The sequence below is a fragment of the Aethalodelphis obliquidens genome, unplaced genomic scaffold (genome assembly GCF_003676395.1).
Source record: "Aethalodelphis obliquidens isolate GAN/ISIS:26980383/991018 unplaced genomic scaffold, ASM367639v1 scaffold1, whole genome shotgun sequence".
NCBI classification, from domain to species: domain Eukaryota; kingdom Metazoa; phylum Chordata; class Mammalia; order Artiodactyla; family Delphinidae; genus Aethalodelphis; species Aethalodelphis obliquidens.
This window is the reverse complement of record NW_020837945.1, coordinates 71,826,246-71,842,019: the sequence shown is the minus strand read 5'-3', so window position 1 is coordinate 71,842,019 and position 15,774 is coordinate 71,826,246. Positions and strand designations below refer to the sequence as shown.

Sequence of the window (15,774 nt, the reverse complement as noted above, 5' to 3'; positions counted from 1 at the left end):
GTACATTACATACCCAGGACTTATTTATTATAACTAGAAGTCTGTACTTTTTGACTACCTTCACCCATTTCACCCACCCCCCCCAACCAAAAATGGTAAATTTTATGTTATGTATATTTTACCACAAGTTTAAAAAAATGTTTTCTCAGAAGCCCCACAGTAAATCTCCTCTCACATTTCATAGGGCAGAATTCTGCCACCTGCCCATTCCTAAACCAATGATAATGGCAACAATAATAAAATTACTGTGATTGGTTTGGTCTAATCAAGATTCACCACCCTGTGACTAAGGGGGTGGGTAGACCCAGAGTCCCCTGAAGTACACAGCTGCCCAATGCTCGAACAATATTTGGATTTAGATTCTGTTAATGAGGAAAAAATAGCAGGGGTGGGGAGGTATTGGGGAGGATGGCCACTGGGTAGGATACAAAGACTCTAGCAAGGTTTTCCCACTGAGGCAAGGAAGGACTTGATTCCCTTAGGACACCCAAACTTTTCTGAAAATTCATGTGAGACTTACTGACTCCAACCCCCAGGAGGCCTTGGGGACTCATACTGTCTCTCAGGTCTGTCCCTTTCCCTTTTCACTCCAAGGACAGACATTGTAATCTCATCACTTCACATCTGACTGTGATACCAGTCTCCTGAGGGACATCTCTGCCTCTGGTTTCATTCCCATTTGGATCCATCTTAAACACCAGTGCTAGAATAACTTACAGAACCAACACCTCACATACGTCCAAACTGCTTACCAGGCTGGCTAGAACCCTTTTGCAATCCTCGTTTTCAGTCTCCCTACTAGTATGCTTCTTAGGGCAAGGATTTTGCCTTACTCATTTTATTCCTAATACCTGGGATAGTGCTGATCATTCATTCATAGGTTTTGCCCATTCAATTTATATTTATGGTGTTCAGCAAATATTGAATAAGTAAATAAATTATTCAATGAATGAATAAATCCATGACCTGACTTTTACCAGCTTGTGTCGTTTTTCTTTTTCTCACATGAATCTTTTGTTGAGAGAACGTCAACAAAATACTCACTCATTGTTCCCTGACCACATCATGTACTTGCCAACCACCCCTGTGAATTTACCCACACAGTTTCTCCAGTTTGTAATGTTCTTCTCTCTCTTCTCTGATAATCAGAGACCTACATTTCCTTTAAGGCCAAGACCAAATCCCACCTTCAATGTGAGTGCTTCTCAGTTATCCAAGGCTTCAGTGACCTACTCTCTCATCATCTATGATTTTTACAGTCTGTATCTACTCAGCACACATTTTATATATATTTTCTTTTAAGTATATATTATCTTTTAAGTATCTCCCCAGTTAGTATTTAAACCCCTTGAATTCAGGAATCCTGTTTTATGTCTGTTTTTATTTCCAATACCTAATCTAATACTACAATAAATATAAGTTTCTAAGGATGGTCGGATTTTTTTGCATTGATGTAATACATCATAAAAAGTCTGGGGCTTCTTTAAACCTAATTGAGATTATAAGTGAAAAATTAAGCTCTTAAAATTAGAGAGTAATATTTCCATTAAATTTAATCCTAGTATATGTATACATTGTGTACCCGTATATCCATTTACCAGAATATACACAGAGCCACAATTACATCTGGCTGTTGTACTAGGTTGATGACCTATGGTCACTTTTCAAAGGCAAATATTATAGTGTATCCCAGGACACCTGTGTTCATAGGATCAGCCCTTTGAAACTATATTTGGATGTACAAGCTATTAAAAGCTTCTTGTACTGAGTGACCTTTCAGGCAGAATTTAGATCGAATACTCACACTGCTGCTGCCTGTTGCTGAGTGGAAGAGAGCAGAAAACCCTGGATTCAAACCTCTATTGGGTTTTTGTTTTGCTTGTTTTCTTTTTCATTTTGCCTTAAGAAGATGAACAATGAAACCACAACCCTGATATCCTTAAAGGAGGCAATGAAAAGGTTGCTAATGGCTACAGGGAGGGAGCAAGCATGGGTCTGCTTTTCTGGGAAGATGAGTAAGAGAAGAATGAAGAATAAAAATAAGCAAAGAACTATGGACATGCTAATTAGAATTCTTTCTCTGTTAACGTGTTCAGGTTCAAAAAATGTCAATTAATAATAAAGAAAAATCTACTTCCAGATGCTATAATTCCATTCAATTAATGCATGTGCTATATAACAGGTTTGCAAAAATAAGTAACATGTGGTTTCTGCCCTCAAGGAGCTCACAGCCTTAGGAATAACAGAAGTATTCAAAAATGCTTACAATTTAATGTGACTGACATTATAATGGTGATGTTCCTAAAGGGCTATGAGAATATGAAGACAGGAATGAATTTTGCCTTTGACACTAGGAAAGGGAACCCTTCATAGAGGGACATTTAGGCTGGATCTGAAAGTGTGAGTAGGAGTTTACAAGAAATAAAAATACGGTAAGGAATTCTAGGCTGAGGAAACAGTACGTGGAAGCATAGAAGCTTGGAATCGCATACGGTATTCTGTCAGCAGCTAGATGTCTCATATGACTGGTGACTAGGATGTGTGAGAGAACTGGTAGAAGATGGGGGCGAAGGGCAAAGAGCCTGTTTCCTGCTGAGGAAATCCAACTTGGCTCCAGCAATATCACTGGGCAAGTCGGCAGCATAAAACGTATATAATAGTCAAATTATAAAATCAGAATTGTGTTTTAGAAGAATATCTCTGGAGAATGGATTGGACGTGAAAAGGAGGAATCAAGTTAGACTACTGTAATCCTAGGTCCAAGTGAAAGATGGCGATTAACTGGCTTACTGGAGATAGAGAGGACGGGATAGATTAGAGACACGCTGATGGAGAGAAAGGGAAAAAATGGTGAGTTATTCTGAGATTTCTAGTTCGAGGAATTGGGTAGATGGTGATGCCATTAACTGAGCTGGAGAATTGTAGTAGAAACGCAGATTTGCAGACATGTTGTTTAGGATTTATGTGGAATGATCGGGAATGCCTTTTGGTGAAAAGATTCCAAAGAAATGCTCCAATTGTAAACCTTTATACTGAATGACAAGCTAGAGTTTACCTCTAGGGTTCAAGCTGGAGATGACCTAAAAGCAATATCTTCTTAAAGGTCTAAAAGTTAATACAGAGACTTTGCCAGATATCATAGTTTTGACTTGCAGACAGAGATTACTGGCATATTAGGTCATGCAGGCCTATACTACAAAAATGCACATTTCGTACAGAGCCTTATCTATATGTAAATAGAATCCAAAGCAATGAGAAAATTCCATTGCCGAAATTTCTGAAGATGGGGTGCGAGAGGAGGGAGGAGGGACTTAGTAGATTCAGCTTAAGACAGTTGAATTTGACATCACCATCCAGGTGGAGATGTGCAAAACATAGTTGAATATACAGGTCTAGAGCTTAGGAGAGGGGTCGTACCTGAAGCTAAATTAGCCTTGGGAGAAAATAAAGACCAAGAAGAGAAAATGGTCAAGGATAGAATCCTAGGCAACCACAACAGTATTCGGGTGACTGGGGACATAGAAACTCGGGGAACTGGCTGTGTGCGTATCATTTCCTTCGTGAAAGACAATGTGGGCCCTGGTCTGATTCCGTCCTGCGTGACTGTTCCTTCGAGCGGTAGTCTTTTATCTCCGTCCACTTTCTCTCCCACCGAAGTGCGTGCCACCAACCCATGGAAGATTCGATGGACATGGACATGAGCCCCCTGAGGCCCCAGAACTATCTTTTCGGTTGTGAACTAAAGGCCGACAAAGATTATCACTTTAAGGTGGATAATGATGAAAATGAGCACCAGTTATCTTTAAGAACGGTCAGTTTAGGGGCTGGTGCAAAGGATGAATTGCACATTGTCGAAGCAGAGGCAATGAATTATGAAGGCAGTCCAATTAAAGTAACACTGGCAACTTTGAAAATGTCTGTGCAGCCAACGGTTTCCCTTGGGGGCTTTGAAATAACACCACCTGTGGTCTTACGGTTGAAGTGTGGTTCAGGGCCTGTGCATATTAGCGGACAGCACTTAGTAGCTGTGGAGGAAGATGCAGAGTCAGAAGATGAAGAGGAGGAGGATGTGAAGCTCCTAAGTATATCTGGAAAGCGTTCTGCCCCTGGAAGTGGTAGCAAGGTTCCACAGAAAAAAGTAAAACTTGCTGCTGATGAAGATGAAGATGATGATGATGACGACGACGATGATGATGAAGATGATGATGATGATGACTTTGATGATGAGGAAGCTGAAGAAAAAGCTCCAGTAAAGAAATCTGTACGAGATACTCCAGCCAAAAATGCACAAAAATCAAACCAGAATGGAAAAGACTCAAAACCATCAACACCAAGATCAAAAGGTCAAGAATCCTTCAAAAAACAGGAAAAAACTCCTAAAACACCGAAAGGACCTAGCTCTGTAGAAGACATTAAAGCAAAAATGCAAGCAAGTATAGAAAAAGGTGGTTCCCTTCCCAAAGTGGAAGCCAAATTCATCAATTATGTGAAGAATTGTTTCCGGATGACTGACCAGGAGGCTATTCAAGATCTCTGGCAGTGGAGGAAGTCTCTTTAAGAAAATAGTTTAAACAGTTTGTTAAAATTTTCCGTCTTATTTCATTTCTGTAACAGTTGATATCTGGCTGTCCTTTTTATAATGCAGAGTGAGAACTTTCCCTACCGTATCTGATAAATGTTGTCCAGGTTCCATTGCCAAGAATGTGTTATCCAAAATGCCTGTTTAGTTTTTAAAGATGGAACTCCACCCTTTGCTTGGTTTTAAGTATGTATGGAATGTTATGATAGGACATAGTAGTAGTGGTGGTCAGACAAATGGAAATGGTGGGGAGACAAAAATATACATGTGAAATAAACTCAGTATTTTAATACAGTAAAAAAAAAAAAAAGACAATGTGGGTGGCTTCAGGTAAGTGAGTTGTGTGGTTCAATTCTTTGTGGTTCAGTTAGACATAATTTTGGTGCCACAGCGCCCTCTAACGATCAGGGCTGTTCAGAGCTACTCAGATCCCCCTTTTGCTGTTACACTGCTTAGCATTTCACTAACATCAAAAATGTCAATCATAGGAGACACGTTGTATTACTTCTGTGTAAGGCCTCTTATAGGTATTGGGGGACAGGCATAAAGATGTCCAAGAAATAGTCTCTGATCCTCTCCCTCCAAGAGCTTACAACTTAGATCATTAAAAAGTAACTCTTTGAGACTCAATTTCTTTATCCGTAAATAGTAAAAATGACTGCTTTACTTCTAATGGTTGTTGTGAGAATCAAATTAAAGCTTGTATAAAATATTTTTTAACGTATAAAGTATGGTACGAAGACAAGACATGGCATGTAATTGAGGTAATTAGACAATTCACATGTTTGGCAATATAAGGAATGCCAGAACTAGGATGATGACTAGAGAGAACAGCAAATGGGAACAACTGTTCATAATCTTAAAATGTAAATAGCTACTCAAATTTGATAGTGGTTATAAACAATGTATTATAGCCTTATATTAAGACAGAACCTTAGTTTTGTGCCCTGACCTAAATTAACCCTTGATTCTTTTATCCTATAGAGTAGGCCACAAACTCCAAGCATTAGAAGCACAGTTTAAAGAACTGGACTTCACCAAGGATAATCTGACACAGAAATTTGAACATCATAGCAAGACTCTGGCAAACCAAGCTGCCCAAGATGAGCTGTGGACAGCAGTTCTGTCATTCAAGTGAGTATCCAATCAGAAATCAGTGGAATTTTGTGGTTTTGTGAGAGCTTGCTGTGGTCATTCTAAAATTGGGTTTCTTTTCTTTTTAAATAAATTTATTTATTTATTTTTGGCTGTGCTGGGTCTTCATTGCTGCATATGGGCTTTCTCTAGCTGCAGCAAGCAGGGGCTTCTCTGGTTGTGGAGCATGGGCTCTAGGCACGCAGGCTTCAGTAGTGGCAGCACATGGGCTCCGTAGCTGTGGCTCACAGGCTATAAAGCGCAGGCTCAGTAGTTGTGGCGCACAGGCTTGGTTGCTCCGCAGCATGTAGGATCTTCCTGGACCAGGGCTCGAACTCGTGCCCCCTGCATTGGCAGGCAGACTCTTAACCACTGTGCCACCAGGGAAGTCCCTAAAATTGGGTTTCTTAATATGGTTCCAACAATGGATTGTGAAGAAGTTACATTTTCTTAAGCTCATTCATTCAAAAGAGATTAATTTGAGCACCTGTTTATTTGCCAGAACTGTGGTACACATCTCAGAGTCCCTTGCTTGCCAAAGTCTTACTAACATAGAGATGGATAATATAACTCCTCTGCCATGGAGAAACTTACAGTATGAGTGGCCTGAGATCTAAGCTATCCAGTTTAGAGCAAGCCCTATTTCTTTTTTTTTTTTTAATTCTTTTAATAGTGTGTATCTGTTAATCCCAAACTCCTAATTTCTCTCTCTCCCCTTCCCCTCTGGTAACTGTAAAATTGTTTTCTATGTCTGTGAATCTGTTTTGTAAATAAGTTCATTTGTATAATTTTTTTAGATTCCACATATAAGTGATATCATGTGGCATTTGTCTTTGTCTGACTTAATTATGATAATCTCTAGGGCCATCCATGTTGCTGCAAGTGTCATTATTTTGTTCTTTTTTATGTCTGAGTAACATTTCTCTGTATATATGTATCACATCTTCTCTATCCATTCATTGGTCGATGGACGCTTAGGTCGCTTCGATGTCTTGGCTATTGTAAATAACTACTATGAACACTGGCAGGCCCTATTTCTAAAGTAAGCATTTTCTAAACTGCAACAGCTGGTTCTTACCTGAAAACTGGGTTCAACTCTTGGTGGGCATTGAACCAAAAGACAACCAAGCCAAAGACCGGGACAAGAAAGGATGTATTACTTGCAGCAAGTAAGGAAAACACCAGGGATCTTCCCCAAAGCAGCGTCTTCCCAAACAACAGAACTGGGGAAGTTTTAAGCTAAGGGTACATGCATAATCATGAAGGGGCTTGAATAGAGGAGAACTCAGCAGCGAATTGGGGCAAAGGTTGACAGAGTCCAAGCTTTAGTTGACTGAAGTCATAAGGGTCAGAAAAGGTCAACATCATTATTCCATCTTCCACTGGGTGGGGACCTCAGTTCCTGCAGAACTCAAAAGATATGTATCAGATTGTTACATATATCCCTTGAGGAGGAACTAGGACTCTTATCACTAAACTACTTTTTCTTGACAGCTTTTCCTTTGTCCCTGCATTCCCTCACTTACCATTAAGATCATGAATTACTGAGACCTGTTCAAGGTCAAGCACTGTGGCCAGGCTTAGATCACAAAATGGCTTAGGTCAAAAATGGCTTCTCTTGGGCTTCCCTGGTGGAGCAGTGGTTGAGAGTCCGCCTGCCGATGCAGGGGCATGGGTTCGTGCCCCAGTCCAGGAGGATCCCACATGCCGCGGAGCGGCTGGGCCTGTGAGCCATGGCCACTGGGCCTGCGCGTCGGGACCCTGTGCTCTGCAGCGGGAGAGGCCACAACAGTGAGAGGCCCACATATCACAAAACAAACAAACAAACAAAAAATGGCTTCTGTTATGTCAAGAGAGCCATGCCTGGTTCTCTTTCTCTGGGGACCTCCTACCGTATCTGCTTACAGTTCTCCTAGTAGGTTTATACTTCTTTGAATTATCCTAAGAATATTCATTTTATGTTTGTATGTAAAGAGTTCTAATGCTTAAGAAGCTCTCCACATTTTTTGTAGGTTCACTCCAATGGAATTGAATATTTTATACAGCTACGTCATTGAAGTACTCATCCGCTTGCACACTCGTGTGCTTGAGAAGCTGCCAGATCTGGTGAGAGGTCTTCCCACCTTAGCCTCCATCCTTAGACGAAAAGTCAAGAACAAGCGCATTAGAGTTGTATGGGAGTCTGTTCTGGAGGAGCATGGGATGCAAGAAGAAGATATCACAGCACTGTGCACCTTCTTTGTAGCACATGGTAACAAGGCAGAACACTACATTGCTAAAGTAAGGCAAATGTATATAAAAGATGTCAATTTCATGATCACTAATATGGTAAAGAACCAGGCTCTGCAGGATGGTTTGCTAAAGGCTGTTCAGGTCATTGAGAAGGGAAAAGCAGTAAGGGCCCCTGAAGAGCAAAAGTCATCCCTAGAAGAGTTGATACCATCAGCCAAAAGCTAACCTGTTACCCTAGACCCAGAGATTACGCTTCTAGTAATTTATCTTGCAAATGGGAAAAAATACATACATGCAACTTATTACAGGGTTATTTTTATAGCAAAAGTGAGGAGAGTGTTAGATTATGATATACTGATACAGTGGATACTTTCTGTGTAGCAATACAAGAGAATGAAGAAGCTCTTCATGTAATCGTATAGTAATATGCAGTTATCACCAAGATGTGTTGTTTTAAAATATTCATTTCCAGGGCTTCCCTGGTGGCGCAGTGGTTGAGAGTCTGCCTGCCGATGCAGGGGACACGGGTTCGTGCCCCGGTCCAGGAAGATCCCACATGCCGTGGAGCGGCTGGGCCCGTGAGCCATGGCCGCTGAGCCTGCACGTCCGGAGCCTGTGCTCCGCAATGGGAGAGACCACAACAGTGAGAGGCCCGCGTACCACAAAAAAATAAAAAATAAAAAAAATAAAATAAAATATTCATTTCCAATATATATTGCTAAATGGAAAAAACGGGCAAAAACAAACATATAGGCTACTATATCTATAAACTTCATAAACTTCTTCTGGAGAAATACATTAAAAAGTGGTAACATTGGTTTTCTTAGGGAAGAAAACTGAGAAGCTAGGGATCAAATGTAGGAGGAAGTCATTTCAATGTTAATCTATTTGTACTTTTTGAATTTTGAACCATGTGAATGTATGTACTAAAAGCAATAAATAAATAAAACATCTAATATATTTTGTATGTTGATGTGCATTTTCTCTCTAGTACAGTTCCATAGTTACTTGTACTAGAAAGGGAATTCTCACACACTGACCATATATTTATAATTTTAAAAAAATTTATTTATTTGGCTGTGCCAAGTCTCAGTTGTGGCATGTGGGACCTTCGTTGCCACGTGTGGGATCTTTAGTTGCGGCATGCGAACTCTTAGTTGCGGCATGTGGGATCTAGTTCCCTGACCAGGGATCAAACTCATGCCCCCTGCACTGGGAGCGTGGAGTCTTAGCCACTGGACCACCAGGCAAGTCCTATTTATAATTTTTTTTTTTTTTTTTTTTTGCGATATGCGGGCCTCTCACTGCTGTGGCCTCTCCCGTTGCGGAGCACAGGCTCCAGACGCACAGGCTCAGCGGCCATGGCTCATGGGCCCAGCCGCTCCACAGCATGTGGGATCTTCCCAGACCGGGGCACGAACCCGTGTCCCCTGCATCGGCAGGTGAACTCTCAACCACTGCGCCACCAGGGAAGCCCTATAATATTTTTTGAATAAATGCCATGCACTAGGTAGTGTGAATAACAGAAACATTTTAAAATGTGGATCCTGCCCTACAGGTAAAAGTTAAACACTGACGCTTTATTTGGGAGGTACAAATTCAGGACAACCAGAATGAGTAACACTTTGGAAGGCTGTTATGCAGAGAAGGATGAGAAGTAATACAAGATGATGTGTTACCTTGCTGGCTCCTCCTTGACAATAAGTTGCTTGCTAGATCCATGCACTCAGTCTTGTCCTTCTCCAGACACATTGTTTAGAGACACCATGCCAAATAAAAAAAGAGAGAGAGAGAGAAACCATGTGTTGGAAGTGTTACTGAACCAAACTTGGTCTGTTTGCCCGCCATGCATCAAAGCCAACCTACTGACATGGGGGTGTGTTGAAGGAAAGTGCAGCGTTTATTGCAGGGCACCAAGCAAAGAGAACGGGCAGCTAGTGCTGGAAAGACGACAGGAACTCCTCTGTGGCTTCCAGAGAAGGGTTTTAAAGGCACCTTTTGATGTGAGGGTTGCAGCTCACAGATTTTCTTTTGATTGGTTGGTTGTGAGGTAACAGGGTGATGTTTCCGGAATCTTAATCATCAACCGATTTGTACAAGTTTAGGGTCTAGTGTTTATGATCAGCATGTAGTCACCATCCTCCACCTGGGTGGGGTGAGCCTTAATTTCTTCAGAACAACTCAAAAGATATACATCAGATCGTTTTGTACATCCCTTGAGAAGGAACTAGGAGTGTTTTATCACTGAAGTATTGTTTAACCTATTATTAATTTTTCTACTCGGCTGCTTTTCCTTTGTTTCTGCATTTCCTCCCTTCCCTAATTTGTAACGGCTTGAGTCTGCTCTTTGGAACTCAGGGAAGGGCTAGGAAACAAAAGCCTTTGTTTCCTACAAGAAACAGGAAACATGGAGGGGCCTTTGTAGCCAGAAGGGCCCTGCAGGGTCCTGCTTGGTTTCAATCCCCCCTTTTCTTTGATACTCCTCAATCCTACTGGAACAAAAAAGGGAATAAAGTTTTCTACAGAGAGGTTAATCATAAACTTGGCAGGGAAACTCGATTTTAGAGGGGCTTGGTTTCAATAGGAAGAAGGAAGGAAAATTTCTCTGTTGTGCTCACAAAGTCTACTGTTTTCAATTGGTCAAAATTGGCTCTGTGGGGAGTGACCCCCTCATACTTCCAGGATGCATCATCTAAGCCCTCCTAGCAGCCACTGGGAAGCCAGTGACTGCATTGTTCAGTGCAGTGTTTCACAGAATCCCAGAAGTGGCAGGAGAAGCCAGAGATTCCAGAAATGCAACTGGTCAGCCCCAGGCAGAGGAAAGGACTGTGGGTCCGCAAAGTAAACGAGGCCAGGGAAATCTGAGGAAGCACATAAAATGTATCCATTACACAAGACACAGGTACCGGAAAATAGAAATCAAAATGCAAGAGTTAAAATAAGATTACAAAAAACCCCATAATCACTAGGCAATATACAAATGAGTGAGTTCAGAGGAGGGGTATCATTGTGTGGTGGAGAAATATCTCCTAGAGGAAGTGCCTTGAACTGATCCTTGAAGGAGGCAAAGCCACGAAGCAACTCATTTAGGATGAACTGAGATTTCAAGCAATGGCCCCAAAACACAAGATTTGTATGACAGTGAATAGATCATAACTGAATGTTTAAAAGAATAATAGGAGATTCCACAGGAAAAGGAGATTGGGATCACATTAGGGAGCCTGGAATTAAGGGATTGATACTATGGACAACTGGATGACAACCAGTTTTTTGAACTCGAGTTAAAAAAAAACGAAACTTCCAAAGCCCTCTAGAAAGGATCCACACCTCCTAGTTTTGCCTTCATCTGTAAACCACTCATCTCCAGCACCTAAATGACCTCAGCAAACCTAAAAGACCTTAATGACTATTTACATGCACAGTGACTTTCTTTCCTCTTCGTCCACAGCTATTTAGCATTTCCTCAGAAAACTCAGACCTGTTTTTTTTCCAAAAATTTTAAAATTGAGGTAAAACACACATAACATAAAATTCACCACCTTAACCATTTAAAAATTTTTTTATTATTTTTTTAAGACTAGTCAAGTGCAGTAGTGAGAACCACCTTAACCATTCTTATGTGTACAGTTCAGCAGTATTAAATATTTACATTCATAAAATTGTGCAACCATCACCACCATCCGTCTCCAGAACCTGTAAAACTGAAACTCTATATCCATTAAATAATAACTCTACTTTGTCTCTATGAAGCTTGGTTCTTAAGTACTAGAGATCACAGTCTTTATATAATCCCCACCGTTTTCTTAGCCAAAATCTACTTTTTCATACAACTCAATTCAGTAGGATCAGTTGTCAGTAAAAGAACTCAATACCAAAGTAGAAAAACTTATTCCAAAAGCATAAAAAGATGAAATATTTTCCTTTTGACTTCCTTTGTAATTCTGACTGCTCTAGACTGAAATTTAACAATAAAGTAGTTAAGCCCAGGATCGTGGCAGCAGCACCAAAGTTTGTTTCCCAAGTGCCTGTTAAACTGCAGCAAGTTTGTGGATTCTCTGACCACAGCCTTTCTCGGAGACGCTTTTCCAAGAACTTTGGAAAGCGACCTAAGAGGCTTAGTTACAAATTAACGAAAACAGAAGTGTATTCTGAGGAGTACTGAGGAAAGAATTTTTTAAACTACTATTCGGTTTTTAGTTTGTTTTGAGGTTTCCCATTTTCTGCCCAGACACTAACCTTGCGACACTGCCGGGCTTCCGCAGCCTCCGGAAGCAAGAATCACGCGGGAAAAGTGGAGCCGCAGGGGTTGCGACGCAAGGGGAGGGCCCTCTCCCGGGGGGCGGGGCGGGCGGCGCGCGCGCAGGCCCGGAAGTCCCTCCCGGCCAAATGTTAGCCGTCTCTGCTCTTGGTCGGTTCTGTAAGGTGGGAGGGGCCGTTTTGGCGGGCAGCTGTGACGTCACTAGCCCTTGTCGGTTTGCTACAGCACTGCAGCTAAGATGAGGCTTTCTGGCTGACCGAAGAAAGGCGAGGGGTGGACTCAGAGCCCCGGGAAATGCTCGCTTGCGGCCCCACAGCAGCGGTAAGACTGGAGTCCCGCTCCAGCAGAGCCCGGCGTCCGGGGGGAAGCAGCGTTCTTTCTCGAGCGGTGGCCTGGTGGTTGCACGCCTAGGCGGCCTCGGGCTTGGCTGCCTGGAACTAAGAGAGCATCCTCACCTGGTAAGAGGGAGGAGGGGAACTTGGTGCGAGCCTCCTGCGGCGCCAAAGAGCCAGAGCCCACCGTTCTCCTTGCCGCAGCGGTTGTTAACGCCTGGGAGCAGCCAAGGTTCATTTGTTTTCTTTCCGGATGTTTGTCTTAAACATGGACAAATACACCGCCTTCCAGGGTCGTACTGTTTACCTTGCCAGCAGAACATCTTTTTACTTCAAGACGTTTGATACTCCCAATCTCTGAATTCTGGTAGGCTGCTGAGCATAATATTTAAACACAAAACTGTTAATTTGCTTTTTCCTTACTTGGGCTGGAAATACGATTCTTTCTCTTTCAGGTGTTGATGTTGAATATGCCTTATTAGCATATTAAAATGGCTGTACCCAAAGACGCCATCCCTTCCTTGTTGGAATGCCAGTGCCAGATCTGTGTGGAAATCCTAATTGAGCCTGTGACACTCCCTTGTAACCACACGCTCTGTAAACCATGCTTCCAATCGACTGTCGAAAAGGCAAATTTGTGCTGTCCCTTCTGTCGCCGCCGGGTCTCTTCGTGGACTCGGTACCATACCCGAACAAATTCTCTTGTCAATACGGAACTGTGGGAGATAATTCAAAAACACTATACAGAGGAATGCAAGCTGAGAGCCTCTGGGCAAGAATCAGAGGAAATTGGTGAGTAAAACCCAGCGCGTTTGTTATCTAAAATCAAAAATCCTTTTAAAAGCCAATCACCACTAATCCATTTTTTTAAATTAATTAATTATTTTTTGGCTGCGTTGAGTCTTCGTGGCTGCGTGTGGGCTTTCTCTAGTTACCGCGAGCGGGGGCTGCTCTGTGTTGGGGTGCACGGGCTTCTCATTGCAGTGGCTTCTCGTTGCGGAGCCCGGGCTCTAGGCGCACGGGCTTCAATAGTTGCGGCACGCCGGCTCTAGAGCACAGACTCAGTAGTGCGAGGCCTTCGTTGCTCCGCGGCATGTGGGATCTTGCGGACCAGGGGTCGAAAGGGATCGAACCCGTGTCCCCTGCATTGACAGGCAGATTCTTAATCACTGCGCCACCAGGGAAGCCCCTAATCCATTTTTTTAAAGAATAAAACAGAAAGCCCGGTTAGTGTTTGTCTAAATTTTTCAGGGGTATTTGGGTTTTATGGGTCCCAAAATGTTGATTAAGGTCAGTGGCACGATTTTGTTCATTGTCACAGCGCAGGCTGTATTCAATTGATATTTGCTGGATTAAAAATGGAAAGAAAAAACCCAGAACAAAAGAATTGCCTGCTAGAGTCTTAAGTCATGTGAAAAGTTATATAGTCACAGATGAGCAGTAGTGTAGTATAGCAACAGCAGAAGTAAGGAAACTACTGGATTCTTGTGTTAATATCTTTTTCACTTTAAATTACTTTCTCTAACTTACTTGCCGTGCATCGCCATTCATTTAATTCTTCAGCTTGCAAGTGTTACAGTATACAAGCTCTCTCTGCTCCCTGGCGACAGGCCAATAAATCAGAGACGAGGTGTTGAGGAAAGGAATACGAGTTTATTTGGAAAGCCGGCAGACCAAGAAGATAGCCGACTAAAGTCTCAAAATAACCATCTTACCGGGTTTGGATGCCAGTTTCTTTTATAGCACAGAGAGGGGGAGGAGATGAGGAAGTAAAGTAAAAAAGCCATAAATTTTGCAAATATCCCAGACGTTTCCTTGAGCAAAGGCACTTTGGTTTAACATTCAGGCAGAGAGGCAGGGTTCCCCCAGGCAAGCCATTATGTGTAGACAGTATCCTTTTAGTGAACAAAAGCAACAGGAAGCAAAGGTTAAAGTAAAAAACAGATCCTACATCTAGTCTGATTTGCCTCTTCCCTGTTACACTGGGAGCCTAAAATAGCTTTCTGTGGCCAGTTCCATCTAGTTCATCCATTTTTATTCATAGCTCTCCACAGTATGTACTATTCATTATGCTCCAAACTGAACACTGGACTCTAGCAGCCTGATCACTCACGTGATCAATAAGTCATGCGGTGTTTCATGTTTAGGCTTTGAATGTGGTGCTTATGCTCTGGTCTACTTGCCTTATTTTGGAATTCTTTTTATTGTGGTAAATAAAATTTGCCATTTTAACCATTTTTAAGTGTACAGTTCAGTGTTGTTAATTACATTCACAATGTTTTGCAGCCATCACCACTGTGTTTCCAAAACTTTTTCATTACCCCAGACAGACTCTTCAACCATTAAGCAATGACTCTTCCGCTCCCCTCCCCCTTTCCGGAGTTTCTAATCTCTATGAATTTGCTTGTTCTAGGTTTTTCATATAAGTGTGTTCATTCAGTATGTGATCTGTTGTGTCTGGCTTCTTTCACTTAGCATAATGCTTCCAAAGTTCATACAAGGTTATATCAGTACTTCTTTCCTTTTTAGGGCTGTATAATTTTATGGATATATTTTTTTCACTCATCCATTGATGGACATTTGGGTAGTTTTCATCTTTTGGCTGTTCGAACAGTGCTGATATGAATATTCATGTACAAGTATTTGTTTGAATATGTTTTCATTTCTTTTGTGTATACATCTAGGAGTGGAATTGCTGGATCATATGGTGATTCTATGTTTAGCTTTTTGAGAAACTGCCAAACTTTTCCACAGGTCTGCACCGTTTTACATTCCCACCACAACGTGTAATGGTTCCAATTTCTGCACATCCTAACCAACACTTGTTATTTTCTGGGTTTTTTTTTTTTCTTTCTTTTAATTTTTTTACAGCCATCCTAGGAGGTGTTAAGTGGTAGCTTAGTGTGTTTTTTAAATTGTTGGTAAAGTATACATAACAAAATTTACCATTTTAACGATTTTTAGGTGTGCAGTCCAAGTTATTAAGTACGTTCACATAGGTGTGCAACCATCACCACCATCCCTTTCCAGAACTTTTTCATCTTCCCAAACTGAAACTCCATACCATTAAACAACAGTTCCCCAATTCCTTCTTCCTTCAGCCCGTGGCAACCACCATTGTTACTTCCTGCCTCTATGAATTTGACTACTTTGGGTACCTCATATAAGTAGAATCATAGTAGCTGTTTGTGCTTTTGTATGTGGCTTCTTCCTTTCCTCTCCTCCCCTCCCCTCCCCTC

At 41.8% G+C, this 15,774-nt stretch overlaps 3 protein-coding genes across 8 annotated transcripts in view; all 3 read left to right on the top strand.

Moving 5' to 3' along the window:
* The first annotated feature begins 3,571 nt into the window (after window positions 1–3,571).
* On the top strand, window positions 3,572–4,889 carry LOC113621118 (nucleophosmin). The gene has a single exon (XM_027107881.1). It carries the CDS (start codon window positions 3,674–3,676, stop codon window positions 4,556–4,558), a length of 885 nt encoding a protein of 294 aa, XP_026963682.1. The 5' UTR covers window positions 3,572–3,673; the 3' UTR covers window positions 4,559–4,889.
* A 4-nt stretch (window positions 4,890–4,893) lies between these two features.
* On the top strand, window positions 4,894–8,492 carry SMCO1 (single-pass membrane protein with coiled-coil domains 1). The gene is made up of 3 exons (XM_027120706.1): window positions 4,894–4,913; window positions 5,564–5,713; window positions 7,726–8,492. Exons 1-3 carry the CDS (start codon window positions 4,894–4,896, stop codon window positions 8,168–8,170), a joined length of 615 nt encoding a protein of 204 aa, XP_026976507.1. The 3' UTR covers window positions 8,171–8,492.
* Window positions 8,493–12,392: 3,900 nt separating this feature from the next.
* RNF168 (ring finger protein 168) overlaps window positions 12,393–15,774 on the top strand; it is a 39,996-nt gene continuing 36,614 nt past the window's right edge. For 3 of the 6 annotated variants that reach the window (XM_027107827.1, XM_027107872.1, XM_027107866.1), the window contains exons 1-2: window positions 12,394–12,902; window positions 12,991–13,327. In XM_027107827.1, the coding sequence (XP_026963628.1) occupies window positions 13,027–13,327 (301 nt within the window). In that variant the 5' untranslated portion in view covers window positions 12,394–12,902; window positions 12,991–13,026. Of the gene's footprint in view, window positions 12,903–12,990; window positions 13,328–15,774 lie in introns of all 6 variants that reach the window. The other 3 variants (XM_027107836.1, XM_027107846.1, XM_027107856.1) reach the window with 3 other exon arrangements.

What these genes read in the sequence shown, in the direction of transcription:
- SMCO1 (XM_027120706.1), top strand. Translation starts at nt 4,894, where the DNA reads ATGTGGGTGGCTTCAGGTAA. An exon ending in ATGTGGGTGGCTTCAGGTAA is followed by an intron (nt 4,914 to 5,563) that starts GTGAGTTGTGTG and finishes TTTATCCTATAG; the next exon opens with AGTAGGCCACAAACTCCAAG. An exon ending in ACAGCAGTTCTGTCATTCAA is followed by an intron (nt 5,714 to 7,725) that starts GTGAGTATCCAA and finishes CATTTTTTGTAG; the next exon opens with GTTCACTCCAATGGAATTGA.
- LOC113621118 (XM_027107881.1), top strand. Translation starts at nt 3,674, where the DNA reads ATGGAAGATTCGATGGACATGGACATGAGCCCCCTGAGGCCCCAGAAC.